Source organism: Morus notabilis, unplaced genomic scaffold, assembly GCF_000414095.1.
Source record: "Morus notabilis unplaced genomic scaffold, ASM41409v2 Scaffold281, whole genome shotgun sequence".
Taxonomy (NCBI): Eukaryota; Viridiplantae; Streptophyta; class Magnoliopsida; order Rosales; family Moraceae; genus Morus; species Morus notabilis.
The window spans coordinates 8385-24905 of record NW_010357693.1 but is presented as its reverse complement, the minus strand read 5'-3'; the positions used below and the strand labels follow the sequence as shown (position 1 = coordinate 24905).

At 34.1% G+C, this 16521-nt stretch overlaps 3 protein-coding genes across 3 annotated transcripts in view; 2 read left to right on the top strand and 1 right to left on the bottom strand.

The window, feature by feature from the left end:
- The first annotated feature begins 700 nt into the window (after positions 1-700).
- On the top strand, positions 701-2507 carry LOC21396701 (psbP domain-containing protein 7, chloroplastic). The gene is made up of 3 exons (XM_010090648.2): positions 701-1094; positions 1256-1481; positions 1621-2507. Exons 1-3 carry the CDS (start codon positions 767-769, stop codon positions 1931-1933), a joined length of 867 nt encoding a protein of 288 aa, XP_010088950.1. The 5' UTR covers positions 701-766; the 3' UTR covers positions 1934-2507.
- Positions 2508-3134: 627 nt separating this feature from the next.
- LOC21396700 (lysine-specific demethylase JMJ25) lies at positions 3135-7753 on the bottom strand. Its single transcript, XM_024174720.1, has 6 exons — positions 7708-7753; positions 5259-5989; positions 4752-5081; positions 4092-4505; positions 3903-3975; positions 3135-3367 (listed from the first exon to the last, which is right to left on the bottom strand). The coding sequence occupies exons 1-6, from the start codon at positions 7751-7753 to the stop codon at positions 3210-3212; spliced, it is 1752 nt and encodes a 583-aa protein (XP_024030488.1). The 3' UTR covers positions 3135-3209.
- A 5256-nt stretch (positions 7754-13009) lies between these two features.
- Positions 13010-16521, top strand: part of LOC21396699 (acyl-CoA-binding domain-containing protein 4) — an 8208-nt gene continuing 4696 nt past the window's right edge. The window contains 8 exon segments of the mRNA XM_024174673.1: positions 13010-13253; positions 13255-13290; positions 13932-14002; positions 14752-14815; positions 14930-15001; positions 15390-15584; positions 15669-15746; positions 16026-16127. Of these exon segments, the coding sequence (XP_024030441.1) occupies positions 13128-13253; positions 13255-13290; positions 13932-14002; positions 14752-14815; positions 14930-15001; positions 15390-15584; positions 15669-15746; positions 16026-16127 (744 nt within the window). The 5' untranslated portion in view covers positions 13010-13127.

Genomic DNA, 16521 nt, shown 5'->3' with positions numbered 1-16521 from the left:
TATTATATTATTATATTATATTGCTATCGGAGAAAATGTGAACCACAAAAACTGGATAAGCATTATCACCAAAGTTGTAGAGCTGAACTCGGAACTGCACCTCTCTCATTAAGAACCAAATGGAAAAGCGACATATCACAATTCCACAATGGAATTCTTGCGCCCCGTGCCCCCACCCAAAACATAAAAATAAAAATAAAAATAAAAATAAAAAGAAAAGGAAAAAAAGAAAAAAAAATCTGGCCTTTTATAACTTTTTAATTAGAGAATAACGAAAACACTAAACAGATGCTCCTACATCCTTCAAATTTAATTCTGTAAATGGATTAAAAGTATAGAACAACCTATATAACACCAATAGTGCTTAACACCATTCTATTTATTAATAAAAAGTACGTCAGGTTCTATAATATAAGGTTTAAAAATAAGATCGATTTTAATAGTATTTAACACTAATAGTGTCCTCTAAATATTTTTCTTTTAGTATATGGTAAAGCCAAACAACAACTCCCCACACATCGTAAGCTATAACGAATTTCATATCGTAATTCCATCCTCAAACTGAAGAAGAATAGTACTTACAAACTACATGTGCACCAAGATATTTGGTGACTAAATAATAATACAATTTACTTAGGTACCACTAGTTGCCTTGGCAAAAAAAAAAAAAAAAAAAAGAAAAAAAAAAGAATGGATAACACACCTTTGAACAACGTAAAACTAGCCTGCGTGCTCTCAACAGAAAGAAACACTAAGAACTAGAACCATGGCATTGGCACGCTGCTTTCATGCATGCAAAGCCCCAAGCTTTCACAAAATACGCATGACTCAATCTTCCGGCGACCGGAAAGAGCGCTCCGAAGAGGCGGCGTCCCAACCTGCGGCGGAACAATTTGCGCCACTGGCGGCAACATTTAGGAGGAGACTCTTAGTGGGGTTAGGATCAGCCTCTTTGGTTGCTGTTGGCGCAAATTTTGCAGGAGTTACAAGCTTTCTACTTGGGTTGTCCCCCGAAACTAGCCGGAATCTCAAGCTTGATGTCGTTTATCCTATTGATGGCTACAATAGATGCATAGACACAAATGAAGGATTTGGTTAGTAAATTAGAAATAAAATTAGTCCTTGTGACAATGTTTTGTTTAGAGTCTCAATTTAGTCAAATTCCAACAACATTAAGCCACACTTTATCAATTGAAAATGGTATATATAGGATGAGTATATATAAATTATTTTAATTTTGGATCGGAAACAACAGAATTTATATACCCAGCAAGGTGGGTTGGAGATCAGAGGCTCTTGTACAGAGCAGCGGAGAAAACAGAGTTTGAGAGGTCACTTGATCCTCCTCCATTGAAAAATGCCAAAAGTAATGGTGGGAGAAGGAATAATGTGAATGAACCTGTTGTTGCATTTGGGCCTCCTGGTACAAGCGGCGAGCTCAATGTTAGCGTCATCGTCTCACCTGTTCCTCTTGATTTCAAGTAACCTCTTTTTTAAGCTCTCTTTCTCGTATTGTGTTTGGCATGAATTATCTTCTCTGATCTCTCAGTAGATATTAAAACGCGGTTTATTTGAAGGACTTGAAATTCCTCACCCAATTCCTCTTGTGGTGTGCTACAGAATTGAAGCATTTGGTGGACCAAAGGAGGTGGGAGAAGCTGTAGTTAGAACCATTACAGGATCTAGCAAACGACCTGAAGTGAAAGGAACTTTGGTAGAGTCCACTATGAGAAAGGATCCAATAAGGAACGTTAATTACTATGAGCTAGAGTTCAGGGTTGACAGCCCCACATTTCGCAGGCATAATGTTGCGGTTTGCTGCGCTCGGAGTGGGAGATTATTTACTCTGAATGCTCAGGCACCCGAATCGGTATGGCAGGAAGTGAAGTTGGACTTTGAGAGAATTGCTGAATCGTTTAGCCTCACTTCCTGATATGAAGACAGGGAGCAACTTCGGTTTCATATACATCCAGAGGCTATTACACTTTTGCAATTTTCCTCCCAAGACCTTTTCCGAATGACTTTCCTATCTACTTTGTACAAGTTTAGTTGCGAGCATAGAAGACCAGAAAGACAGGGTTTCTGTAAAAACTAAGGGCCCATTTAGTTCGTAGGTTTTTAAATTTTTATAAGAAAAAACAATGTAATATGCCCTAAAGAGAGACCAAAACAGAAAGGTTTCCCAAGTAGGCAAAACGAAAATAGAAGTCTCTTGGCATCTAATTTACATTTCACATTTCGTAAGTAACTCAAAGTATGATCTAAGTGTTAGATTGATGGGATGAGGTGTCAATCGCTATGTAACTTTTTTGAGTCCACGAAAAATAGAAGATCACGCTAACAAATTTACACATTGGATATTCAATCCGGGTGTCAGTCATCGATATATAAACTATAGATACAAGAGAGCACTTCAAGCACAAGTTATCTGTCTTCGCTTGGGCATTTTCTCCATGTTCTCGGAAACTGCTGCTGTTAAATTTGGATCTTCAAATCCGACCTCAGAGCCAAGCCTGCACAGAAGCACAAAGCAAAATTTGAGTAAAAAAACAAGTATTGTCAGACAAGGAATATCTATAAAATAATAAAGATGATCTCAAAAACTGAACTTGTGCTGAAGATCTAGTATACTCCATATCTTCAAAAAGAACAAGAATGAAGATCAAGTATTTAGATTTCTTTATCCAATTCCTGTGGATCTGGTTTTCTTTTATATTTTTCTTTTTTCTGCTGAAGAATACGTGTTCTAATTCAACATTCAGGAGGTCAGCAATCTATTCTTGCTGTTTTTCCTACCAGGAAAATAACACACACGGAATATGTACCAAACGAAGTAGCATAGACATAAATAATAAAGATGATCTCAAAAACTGAACTTGTGCTGAAGATCTAGTATACCCCATATCTTCAAAAAGAACAAGAATGAAGATCAAGTATTTAGATTTCTTTATCCAATTCCTGTGGATCTGGTTTTCTTTTATATTTTTCTTTTTCTGCTGAAGAATACGTGTTCTAATTCAACATTCAGGAGGTCAGCAATCTGTTCTTGCTGTTTTTCCTACCAGGAAAATAACACACGGAATATGTACCAAACAAAGTAGCATCTCGAGCAAGAATATAACATTTTCCCCCCATGTAACTAGTTCCTATGGAATCCTCACATTCAATCAAGGATAAACAGTAACGTACATTTAAAAATTTAAATCTTCCTATTTCATTTGAAATTGCGGGAGTTTTGATTGAAAAACATCAATTTCTCTGTAAAATTCATATGTCCTCACCTGAAGATTCCTAACTTGGAAAGGGCATCCAGCTGGTACAAAAACAGCTTGCCCCGGATGCTGTTCAAAGGACCATGGCTCTATTCCTGCAAGAGAAGAAGATACTATTCTCATCTATAAAAGAAGATTCAGCAACTAAATCAGGAGAAGAAACAACTGGTGTAGACAGAATAACACTAGAAATTTTGGATTGTGTTGCAGAATAGAAGCAACTAGACATGCATGAAACCGTCCACGAAAAATCAAGTTGAGTTGGAAGCAACCTACAAACTAAATTGGTGTATGTTGAATTACAAACATTTTCGTCCATAGCTTCCATTTTCTAACACATTCCTTAATATTTTCTTAAAATGGAAGGAGCATTTGAGCATAAGTCCAGGTAAGAATTCAGTTTTTGAGGTATAACATTGCTACTAGGAAGATTCATTTCTTGCAGACCACCATCTTACCAACAGTAATAATCACTGTCGTAATTCAACCCGAAATACAAAAATAAAAACAAAAAGTACTACAGAAAAATAACATCTTATAAATGGCAGTTCCAGAGCAGAGCATCAGTGTCAAGTCTAGCTCAAAACAGAGTGCTAGACTAAATAAAATACAAGTTTTAGTCATCCTCACCAAATTCTTTCTTCAGTTTTCGTATCTGATGCCTATTCAGGAAATATCTTTCATCATAAAGAGGCTTTGTCACCTGTAATTCAAAATATTTTAGAACGTCAAGCACAACATGCAAGCAAATAATCTAAAAGATGTACGATTACCAGCACAAAAAAAAAGGTGTATTTGTAAAAATTTAAGAGAGCTTACAAAATCATTTTTTGCACTGTTGGGCTCCGAAAATTCTGTTTGATGTCTTCTCAGATACTCTATCAATTGTGGAACATCCCGACGGCGAAAAACATCCCATAAAACTCCTGGATGAGTCTTTACAGAAACATCTCCACCATCTCTGTTTGACAGTTCACAGCTCAAAGCATCCCCTTCAATGCTAGAAGAATTGTCAATCTCTTGATCCATCATTCTCTCATCTTTATTTTCATCCAAGCTTGTGCCATATTCATAATCCAAACTGTGACTGCCAAACCTACCCTCGTCCAGACCTACACTTGGATTTCCTTGCAAATCTTTCTCCTTCGTTACCTTGTTATTGTGCATATTGTCAGTCTTTATCCTCTGCTGACCATTTAGCTTTGCCTCACAGGTATGCACCAATAGATAGACCTGTACACAGACACAAATATGATAAGACAAATCCTTAAATAAAAAAGAAAAAAGATAAGACCAGTTCGAAGAACGAGAGTGTCCATTAAGTATTTAATAGTTGCATTCAGAGTTATGAAAGTAACTTAAGAAATCAACTACAGAACTCATACCACGTATCAAACAAATTATCATGAGTTGTTTCTTGACCAGACAAAATAACCCTAAAAAATTAACGAGCTAAATATGAAAAGGAGAACAACTAACCATGTCGCGTATGTTGAAATGAAGATTGGTTACACAGTTGCCTCTACCAAGTTCCTCATAGGTCCCATAGGAAATAAATATCTTAGGCCCTACGTCATTTTGCAAAGAGTAATGTGGCAGTTTTGCTGCAACATTCAGAAGACCCCACTTGGAGTGGATATACTCAAGTAAAGGCAATTTACTAATATATTCAGGTCTCTGGTACAACAAGAACTCCTCAGACGCACTAGGGGAAGGCCAATCCTTCAACTTCAATATTTCTGGCTGACCATTTCCATCAATTCGTCCCTCATAGTATCCTTTTATGAACTGACCAAGTTCAATATCAACCTAACATGATGTCAAACCACAATCGTTTATTTAGACTTATTATTCAAGATATCAATCAATCAACAAGTATTAAAAAAAATAATATATATATATATTGCCAAACAAATGTGACGAAACATTTGAGGAAGAAAACAACACCGTAAGCAACCATACAAAAAAATAGCAGCTTGGGCCCACCTCAGACCAATCAAAACAGTCTATGGCCTTAACGATTCTGCTCTCATCTTTCAATTTCTCCTCCGTAGTCTCTTGCATCCCTCTCCATATTGCCATTGGATCCCAGCTCGAAACCGATGAACTATCAAAAACCTGGTTAACAATGATGGGTTCACCTCTGGCCCAATGCTTTCTAAAATCACCAATTCCGCCTGATTTAATATCTTCAGATGTGGGGCAGAACAAGAAATTATCACTGTCATCCTCCCTATGAGCATATTGGCAGTGTCTATGATCATTAAACTCAGTTTTCTCCAGTAAGCCATCATTGTATACCCTACATCCACTCACCATTTCCTCCACATTTTTCACCAGTTTTGCAACCCAATTCATCTTAAAAATGCGGCTTAAATTCAATGATGGATATCCACAGCCACCATAATCCTTTGGGGGACATGGAATGCTGCCATCACCATTCGCTTTCCAATCAGGAAACTTGTCTGAAAAGTTTTGTTTGACTCTTGGTATTTTCGGTTGCTCCAACAAGGTTTCCATTTCTTGAATTCCACCAATCTTATTATCCACAACTCCATTAATACAAGGCGTAGATGCTTCCTGAAGATCTCTACAGCAACTAAGACACAGATCGTACGAGCAATTGGCACAATGCCTATGGTAATCAATAATAGGAATCCGGCAAAAATTGCTGCAATAAGCAACACCAGAATCAAATAAAGTCGTGATCAGAAACTCTTGGACACAATTGAAGGTCGAACAACACAACATAAAACAAAATGAAATAGCTCAGGAAAATTCAGAGACCCCCAATCTATTATCAACACAAATCAAGCTAGATTTCAACTGCGGTTACTTAGAAATCTCCACCAACAACATGGGATGCCTAATGAATGAACTAGTTCCCTTCTCATTGTTTCCTTTGTTCCCTCACAAAGAATGAACTAGTTCGCACATGAAAGAAACACAGATTGGGTGTAAACGCCAATAAGCTGTAAATTCGGCTCTAAAGCTCAACGTGCCTAAGTCCGATTCGGCCCGGCTCAGAATTTTATAATGCGTTTTTTAAATTTTTTTAAAAAGAGAGCATTTGGGTCAGCTTGGTTTAAAGATTAGAGTCGAATTGGACGGGCTGGAGCAGGGGAGCCGACTGTGAAGGGCCCAAGCAAAATTTGTAGTTATAGAGAACGGGAATAATAGAGTAAAATAATACGTAAAATAATATAAGAGATTGCATCTATTAATTAAAAAAAATGGTGATTCACATGTCATATTATTTAGTACACAAAAATTTTAATTGAAATTAGTGTTCATAACATTATTTTAAATCATATATAATGGTAAGAAATTAGTCTTATCAGTAAGTAAGTTCTACCGGTAAAGAAGTTCTACACCACCACAAAATAATTATTCTATATATACACACACAGACACAACTTATAAATGTGCGAATTTACCGTTAAAACTATATATTTACAATTTCAAATGACTTCCTTATTCTTGTGGTCGTAAGAGAGTTAGAAGGTTAAATATCATAATTACCGATCAAATTAATGCCGTTATTTTAAGAGTGAGGCTTAACTATCATTGTCATACCCAGAATTCTCACATACTCGTTGGCCAATGCATTTTATGATATTTTAGCATCATGCATATGATACATGAACACTTAGTCGTTTTATATACAGTTATTTGTCATAATGGTATACTATGTAATTTGAAGTGAATTATATGTTTGATATGTTCATTATATAGGCGAATGACTCGTGGTAGCCCAAGAGAAGGATCTAGTAAGTTGGGAAATGGACAACAACTTGTTCTTAATGATATTTACAAGAATTACTAAGTGAAAAGTAAAATATGGAGTCCTAATGGGGCTTTAAGGGAAGTTTAATGAAAATGTACATGTTGGTGTGATGTGTGAAAAGGTTTAGACTTGAGTTAATGTGCCAAAGAGACTACTTAAGGTGATTCTAAGGTTGAAATAAGGTTAAGAAATGGATGATGATAAGGGTTTAAGGATCGTGTTACTTTAGAAGCCCTAAATTAAGCATATTTTGGTATTCGAGTTTGTGGAATCAAATTGAGATTTTATTAAGGTTCTAAAGGAATTATGGATCCTAATAATTAGGGTAAGAATGAAATAGAAAGTGATTATGTTAGATGTTTAAAATTGAATGAAAAGTATGAGAGATGTAAAGTTAGGATTTGTCACGTACTGAAATTTTGGTGCAAGCTCATGCACCAAATTTAGTAGGCCAAATGATTGGCTAAGACCTTGTTCATACTTTGGAAATTTGTGTGAGTGTTGTGTACAAGAGAAGGCGGTGAGAGAGCTGCTTAAGGTGATATTAGATTAAAGGAGAGGAGAGTACTTCATGGTTAAGTAATTAAGGTGCCTACTTGTCTCTTTAAAATGTTAATCAAGGAGGTGAAGGGGAATCAGCCCCAAAACCTTCTAGTCCAACCCTCATCTGGTTCCAAAGTGCTTCTCCAGCCATTTCTTAAGAAAACCAAAGCAATTCTAAGTGGTTTGATGAAGGATTACTCATAGGAACACCAAGAGATTGAAACTAATGTAAGATAAGGTGAATTTTATGATTCTAGTTTAGTTTCTCTCAAGATTGGTGATAAATCCGTGCTCTAATCCTTTGGAATTGTTTTAGGGTCTGCTCCAAGAGTTTATAAGATGTTTAGGAGCTAATCATTTGAATTGGAAGTGGGAGACTCACAAGAAAACCTAAACTAGATCAAGGTAAGGGACAATTTTGGTTTGGTTTTGTTTTGATGATGATTCAGAAGGTTTTATTTATAGTTAGGTCATGATTTTTGAGATATGAGATCTTTAATATGTTAGATTGAAGCCTATAAAAAATATTGGAGCTAACTTAATTGGAAGATGGTGGTTTAAAGCTTGTTTTCTTGGAGCTGTCCAGATTCAGGTCAGTTTTCATTATGCTTCAGGTTTTTATTTATTTACCTAGCCTACGAAGCTCAAATGAAGTTGAAAGTTTGAGGATAACTCACTTTATATGTTGACTAAATGCTCCCAAAACCGTTTTGGAAATGTCTTTGTGGTTTGGGAGTTATGGTTTTAAAATTAGGGCTAGTTCCTGAGAATTTTGGTAATTTTGTGATAATTTTCTAATTTAGGGTTATTTTGTGATATTAAGCTTTGGGGAGTATTAAAATGTAGGAGAAACTCTGGCAAAATTTTTAAAAATGGTTTGGAGGGGTTTAGAGGCCATTTGGGCCGTTTTGGGGTGGCTGGGTGCACAATGCTACATGTTGTGGGCGCCCAACATGCTGCAGCAAGCCCTGTGAACGCAGCATGGGGCACTGGCAGCCCTGCGCACCCTATGCACACTGTGCAGCCCTGTGCGTGTTGTGTGCGCACGGTTGGTGTCTTGGTGCCCACATGCTCGCACGGTTGAGCCAAGTATGCGCCAAAATTGGATATTTGACCTGTTTTTCTGATTTTTAGTCATTTTAAGCTGTTCTAAGTTTGAATTTGACATTTTTAACATATCTTACCGAATTTTGCTATTTTCAGCCAAATGACTCTTTTTAATGGAATATTTTTTTTAAAGTAAAATCTTTAAGTTATGGAAAATTTGGAAAAATGGTGTTTTTAGAGGCGTTAAATGAAAAGTGTAAGTTGTTGAACCATTTTAGGCTATAGTTTGAGTTATTTTAGAAGGAAAGGAACGAATTCATTAATCACAAAACTAATGATAATACATTTAAATACCCAACATTACAGTTGTTCACATCGGATCCACAAAGAGGAACCCCGAAGTCATACTTTCTGTCATACGGTGCGAGGTAAGTAGAATATCACCCGTATCATCATAATAATTGTGCAAAGTACATTTGTGATACTTGATTATGTGATGTATATGTATAATGCATAAAGTATGCACATGGTACAAAATACAAGAAAATGATATATAAGGAATGAGTTGATAAACATTCGACAAAGTAATAAAAGGAGTGATAATTCGTAGTGATTAGTAAAGAGGCTAGAACAATCCTGATGGGAATAGTAAGGACCACTAAGTCTCTGAGAGACATATGATATTTACTTAGCCACAAGGTCTGAGACCACTAAGTCTTTTGGAGACATATGATATTTATTTGGCCACAAGGTCTGGGACCACTTAGTCTCTGGGAGACATATGATAATCATTGTGAAGGCCATAAGGTATGGGACCACTAAGTCTCTAGGAGACACATGATGCTATTAATAATGGCCACAATGTCTAAAAGAAGAAAGAAAATGATATAGCCACGACAATTGTGCATACAAGTGATGAAATTAAAAGGTAACAAAGTGAATTATTAATGTTATACGAAATGGAAATGGAATGATAGGAAATGCTGAAGTTAAGATGTGATGTTATATGTTCAAATTACTTATTCATGCATTTATTTTACTTACTGGGGTTTAGCTCACTTATTTATGGTGATGCAAATGAAGACACATCCTGGCATTACATGTACATTGTTTTGGTGGTTGGCTGGCGTCATCCTTAGTATCCGGACTTTTGCATATGGACGATGCTGGCCTATTTGAGGCAATGAGTTACTAACTATTTACTGTGCTCTTATTTTTGTTTGTAAGAATTGTCGGATCTATTTTTGGGATATGTATTATACTGTATATATGGGACATCAGTCAAAAGAAATACTAAAATCATGTTTTTGTACCATTGCGCAAAGAAAGTCTTAAAAAGTTCAAATTTGTCCCACATTTTAATGTTACCAATCTAAAGAAATCTCAAGCTAAAGTTAAAAACAAGTCTTCAAAGAGTAACAACACCTAGCATAACTTGGTAATTTTAAGGTTAGACTAGGTGGGTGTTACAATCCTAACATCTAGATGTTTGTTTGTTCTGTCCCTTCCTTCCATTAATTTCTTCTTGTACAACGTTAATTAACATTGTTTATCAGTTAGGCAATTATGTTCGACATATCATCACAATGAATGAGGATTAAAATATATATGAGAGAGAGAGAGGCGTATGAAACATGTAAAGCTATATTCAAGTAGGAATCTTCTAATATGACTGTAGCAAAGTACTGTCCTCCTAGATAGCTAAGCCAACAATGGTAGTGGTCAAATATACACATGACAATGGTAATATCCAATTTGTACTTGGTTAGGTAGTGAGAGGGGTAGTCGGGTGGAGTGAAATTCTGGATCATCTTGATCTTGGAGGTGGCCTGAAAAGTTTTGATTAAAAAATGGAAATCAATTAATTAGTTTGACAAACAATGTATAAGCAAATTCATAACTAGTAGTTAAAATCAAATTGTACACATCAAGTCCCTAAATAATGAACATGCAGAGGTAAACAACAGAATAATTAAAATAGTTTATTACTATAGATCTAGTGATGCTATACAATCATACAAATAGATTACCCATAAATATGACAAACAGAAATTACGACTACAGAATTAAAAGTATGTTGCTATAATAAGTTTTGGTGATTTCTAACATATACACCACTTAGTAACACTACTGTTGGCAAGAAATTAATGGTAATTAATTAATGCTAGACTCTAATATAGGCCAAAAGGCAAACACAAAAAGGAAAAAGTCTTCTTCAGTTACCAATTTCAGACCTTGCCTATAATTATATTATCATATTATAATAAATATAATTATATCAATATAATATAATGTAATAATATTATTGTAATATTATTAATATAATAAGTTTAATTATATCAATACAATATAATATATAATATGTTATAAAATAATAATTACAATATCATATTATAATTATAATATCATATTATTAAAATAATTATAATATCATATTATATAATAAAATAACAATATTAGAGTTATTAATATAATTATGATATTATTTGTTACAATATTATTATTATATTATATTATATTATATTACGAGTATGAATTTTAGATTGGAAAGATTGTAAATTTTAATTTCATTAAGAGTATTATAGGTATTATGAAAGTTTTATTAATTGTACTATGTTGATTCTCACACAATTTAAAACCTAAAGTTGCTTTTGGGCTGCTTCTCATTTTGACTGTAAATTCTTCAAAAAGCACTTTTAAAGAGATTTATTAAACACTAAAATCATTTTTTGTTATAAGCAGAGGCTGATTTTAAGAGTGAAAAGTAATACTAAACTAAGCCCTTGTCAGACTTGCATGGGAAAGTGTCGTAGGCACATGTGTGCTTTAGGTTTTACTTTATTTTTGTTACTGACTAAACTTTTAACTTGCTTAATGAATACAATATGAGTAGAATCTACAATATTTTATATCAACACTTTAAAAAAATCATAAGATTTTGAAAAAAAAAAATCATACAATTGAAGAAACATTAAAAAATAGAAAATTGCAAAGAAAAAAAAAGAACCAATCAACGAAGGTGAAGTACAAACCATTCAAAATATACCCAAAAAAAGACAAATTTAAGAAAAATTATTTAAACAGGGCAATCAATTAAAATAATATTTATTAGGGTGTTATTTGAAAAAATAATATCTTAAAAGACTACATGAAAATATATGTTAGTAGGGATATATTTTAGAAAAAATATGTTAAAAGGCAAATTAAAAAATAAAATATGTTAATAATAAACGTGTGAAAATATAAAATTAAAAAAATATCGATAAACGAACTAGCAAGCAAGCAAGGTGAACTACAAAACTTTTTCCAAGGTTATTATCCCTTCTTATGTAAACAATTCAAACTATTAATAATTTAAACTCTTAATTTTAAAATTTACCTTCCCTAAATTCATACAATTCAAATTATTTTTTTACAGTGAAAATAATTCAGATTCTATTTTTTTTTTCTCTTTTCAATTTTAAACTTAAAAATGTTATAATTTGGTTTGTTTTAATTCCAATTGAGATGGTTTTTTTTTTCAATGTGTTCATAATAAATAGAGGAATAAATTATCATCCATATTGCATATTTTCTAATGTTATTTGTAATGAGATTTTATAAGATTTGTTATAAAACTCTAATGATAGTTTTCAACACTTTATTCAAATATAGTTTAGATTTTATTTATAATTCAAATTACAATTTATTTATGTATCCAAACACTAATTTGAATTGCAATTCAAATCACCACCTGGTCACAATAACTTATTATTAACGACTAACAACAGCAAAAATTTGTAACAACATAATAATACCAAACTGACATATAAACTGATCACATTCATATTGTATAATACCTAAAAATTTTACATAAATATTTACTCTAAATGTAAAATTTATAGTTTTTAATGAACGGAACATTTTGACTATAATATAACTTTTTCTATAAAATTGTAAGTTATGACGCGATAGATGCATCTATTTTTGTTAACATTTTTTTCCATAAAATTGTAAGTTATAAGGCGGTAAGATGCATTTATTTTTGTTAAATCATTTTATTGATCAATTTTAATGTCAAGATTAAAGCTATTAAACATCGTTTGGTTCATGGATTAGAATCACGAGCTTAGAATTATTTTTTATTTACGTGTATTTTTTATGAGAGAAAATACTGTAGTAAATTATGAACCATGATTCAAATAATGGTATGAATTCCCTTATTAAATGTTAATATTTCAATTAAAATTCAATTAAATAATATTTCAATTAATTTAATATGTCAAAATTAAAATTCAGAAATAAGAGTCATTATGTTCACTGGACTAATACTGTTATAATAACTTAAAACAAAAATAAAATAAAAAATTCCCCAAATTGAATCCCCAGAAAATAATACGTTTCTTGCAGTCCAAACACCGCATTGCTATTTGTTCGATCTCTCTTTTCTCTGCACGCAAGGCAAGCCAGAGAAGAAGAAGAAGAAGAAGGAGAAATCCATGGCGATGGCTCGCATGAGCTCTGGCCTGCAATACCCGGAGCGCTTCTACGCGGCGGCGTCGTACGTCGGATTCGACGGATCTCCTCGCTCCTCCGCCAAGGCCGTCCGCTCGAAGTTCAAGCCTTTTTTTCGCTCTTCTCCTCTACGCTTTGCATCAACAGGTTCGTCTCCAATTCAATCCCTTTTCTTTCTCAATCACGCCTCTCGGATCTCGATCTTAATCTCAATGTCAAATTTATGTGATTCATGGTTCTTCATTCAACCCCTCCAGTGCTGCACAAAAAGGAAGAAAAAGTGATTTTATGCGAATGCCGTGGTTGATTTTCTCGCATTCTCTAGCTTCTTCTGTCGTTTCGTGCAATGGCGAGATCGAATTGTGCGTTTTCCGTTTGTGATGGGATGAGATCTTTTCTCGTTGTTGGCTCGGTGTGCTTGATGTGCGTTAATTTGGTGTGTTTATGCTTGTTGCTTTTGTAATTTTGGGTGTAGTTCAGGTAGATCTGGGATTTTGCGATTCAGTTCGGTGTATTTTGGGTTTTGATCCGTGATTCTGTTTGGTTCCTGGGAAAATGCGGAGGAAAGTAAATGGTTTTGGTGATGATATAGATACAACTTCACATCAGTAGTTTATCTATTTACAAGCGTTTTTTATATGGTTACCATATGGTCATTACTAAGGTTGAAATTTGAGCCCTTTGGTTTTGCACCATAAAGTTAGTTGGTGATACTTGGTTTGATATAAAAACTACTTTCCAAATAAAATGGTGGTAGTATCTTTAACTTTCGACTTTTCACATTGCAGGCCACTGTAGGACCCTGTAACGTTCCAGAACCTAGTGCATGGAATGCCATTGAAAGGAGCAAATGGAGCAGGTTCGTGTGCTTAACAATCCTCTCTCTCTCTCTCTCTCATGTATTCAAGAATCATGTGTGGATTAGATAGGCGAATGCTTCTCTTAATGTTTTGATCTGTATCCTTTTAAAAGTGGCATTTTGCTCTGTATGGGGTTGAGCGTAATAGGGGTTTTCGTGATCCATCAAAATGGTAAATGAAAGTTAGAAGTTTGAGATTATGGTATACATGAATTGGAAACAAGGTGCGGATGAAAGTGAAGATTGCGTGATGAGACGTTCATAGTGATAGATGGAAATGAAGTGCGTTAGATTAAAATGACGTATCAATGTGTAAGTGTTATTTCATACGTTGTAAATTAATTGTCTAGGAAATCAATTAAATTGACGCCTGCTTCTTCATAGATATTCAGTGAGGATTTTCATGAAATTTGGAGAAAGGTGAGTCGTAAACAAAACTGACTACTCAGGTTGGGTGTTGTTTAGTGAGTGAATGAAAACTGCTCCTGATTCTTTGGCAATGTTTGGTTTACCACTACTTTGCTGCTTTGGCTTCATCGACCAAAAGTAGATTTACGGGGATATGAATTTTTATTAACATGATTCATTTTAATGAATGGAAAGATATTGTGTTTGTGTCTTTCATTCTGGTTAAAGACTAGATTCTTTTAAATATTGGTTGCACATGCAAGCGATATTTGCATCATTAATTATCTTGTACTACTCTATTGAGTTTTCTTTTCTGAAGGGGTTCTATATGCTCTTTGCAGCTGGAAGCAGCTTGGGGAAATGGTTTCTGCAGAAGCAATGCGTCTTTTTGTAAAATTATTGGAGGTTGACAAGGAGAAGTTTGCTTAGTTCCACATTTCTCTCACATTGTCCCATGTGATAAACCTTCTGCTGATTTTATTGTTTTCTTTTTTTTTTTCTTTTTTTTTGTGCATATAGGAGGAAGATCCTGGTTGGTATTCAAGAGCATCAAATTTCATTGCAGAACCTGTAAATGATGCACAGATGAACGTGAGCATTGCTTTATTATCAATTAATATTGTTGTTTCTCTCTTAATCTCTTCAGAAAATAGGTATTGTAATGTTAAAAAAAGGACAAAGTACTCATAGAACTCTTACATGCTGCTACCATGTCAACTCATATGACTTAGAATAGTCAGGTATTTAAGTATGCGGATTCAATGATTGGTTTGTGGAAACTTCTTAGGAAGATTTATGCATGGTCTCTACTTCTGGAAGTTAGCTTTTGTTTCTGATTCTATTTCTTCTTCTATTGCTACTTTCCTTAATTGATATTTGAGCATCTTTCGTTTGTTTTCTTAAGATACCTTGTGAGGCTAAACAATAGCATAATATTGGTTATGTAATTGTGGTGTGGTGTGGTGTGGTGTGGTTGTAGCATAATTCAAAACCTGAGCCGGTTGTTGAGAATGGGAGCTCTTATCCTGAGACAAAGACTTTTTCAGCTGAAAATGGGAATCCAGATGAATCTTTAGAAAAAGATGCCATTTCAGAAGGACTTGATACTATTGCCGTCTATGATCAATGGATATTACCTCCTATATCTGGTCAACGTCCAAAGGCACGATATGAGGTATGGGCAAAGGAATGTTACTCTTTAATATTTGACCTTCTAAATCTTCGTCTTGTTTTTGAACAAATGGTTTTCATTTTTCAGCACGGAGCGGCAATTGTACAAGACAAGATGTATATATATGGTGGAAACCACAATGGTCGTTACCTTAATGATCTACCTGTAAGCAAATATTTGTACATGCATACATACACGGACACGCATCATCTTGTGTAGTCTAATATATGGAACGTGCATCTATTTTTGTCAAACCTTACCATGTAAATGTCCATTTTTTCCTTCTTTCTTTTATTTTTTTTTCCCTTTTTCCTTTTGATAGAGGGCCTTTAGATATTGGCTCTATACGAAATATAAGCTCTTTATGTGCCCTCTTATAATTGGCGCTTTTGCATTTTGTTAGGATAATTTGTTATGTCGCTAATTTGACAAACGATAATATAGGTACTAGATTTTAGAACTTGGAGCTGGTCAAGAATTGAGGTCAAAGCTGGGTCTGACTCACCATCTCCAGTAACAGTAGTCCCATGTGCTGGTCATTCCTTGGTTAGTATAAAGCGTTTTTGTATTTTTCATACTTCTGTAAGCAAGGTTCTGTAGCTGATATGAATTTTGGGACATTTTGTTTTCTTTATTAGACTTGTGAAATTAAGCTTCCTTCACAATTCTGCTTCTGCTTCTGTTGAAGTTTTCCCCATTTATTTACCTTTTTTTTTTTTTTTTTGCATTATTCATTTGTTTCTATCGATACCTTGGGAGAATAAGCTTCTGTCAGTTGCTGGATATGAATTTTGGGACATTTTGTTTTCTTTATTAGACTTGTGAAATTAAGCTTCCTTCACAATTCTGCTTCTGCTTCTGCTTCTGTTGAAGTTTTCCTCATTTATTTACTCTCTTTCTTCTTTTTTTTTTTTTTTTTTTTTTTTTTTCTTTTTTTTTT

Bases quoted from the DNA above. Each gene is read 5' to 3' on its own strand.
- LOC21396701 (XM_010090648.2), top strand. From the start codon at position 767: ATGGCATTGGCACGCTGCTTTCATGCATGCAAAGCCCCAAGCTTTCAC. The intron at 1,095-1,255 runs GTTAGTAAATTA...CGGAAACAACAG, and splicing joins AGACACAAATGAAGGATTTG to AATTTATATACCCAGCAAGG. The intron at 1,482-1,620 runs GTAACCTCTTTT...GGTGTGCTACAG, and splicing joins CCTGTTCCTCTTGATTTCAA to AATTGAAGCATTTGGTGGAC.
- LOC21396700 (XM_024174720.1), bottom strand. From the start codon at position 7,753: ATGGCTGGAGAAGCACTTTGGAACCAGATGAGGGTTGGACTAGAAG. The intron at 4,506-4,751 runs GTTAGTTGTTCT...GTCTGTGTACAG, and splicing joins ATTTCAACATACGCGACATG to GTCTATCTATTGGTGCATAC. The intron at 3,368-3,902 runs GTGAGGATGACT...CTTCTCTTGCAG, and splicing joins AAAACTGAAGAAAGAATTTG to GAATAGAGCCATGGTCCTTT.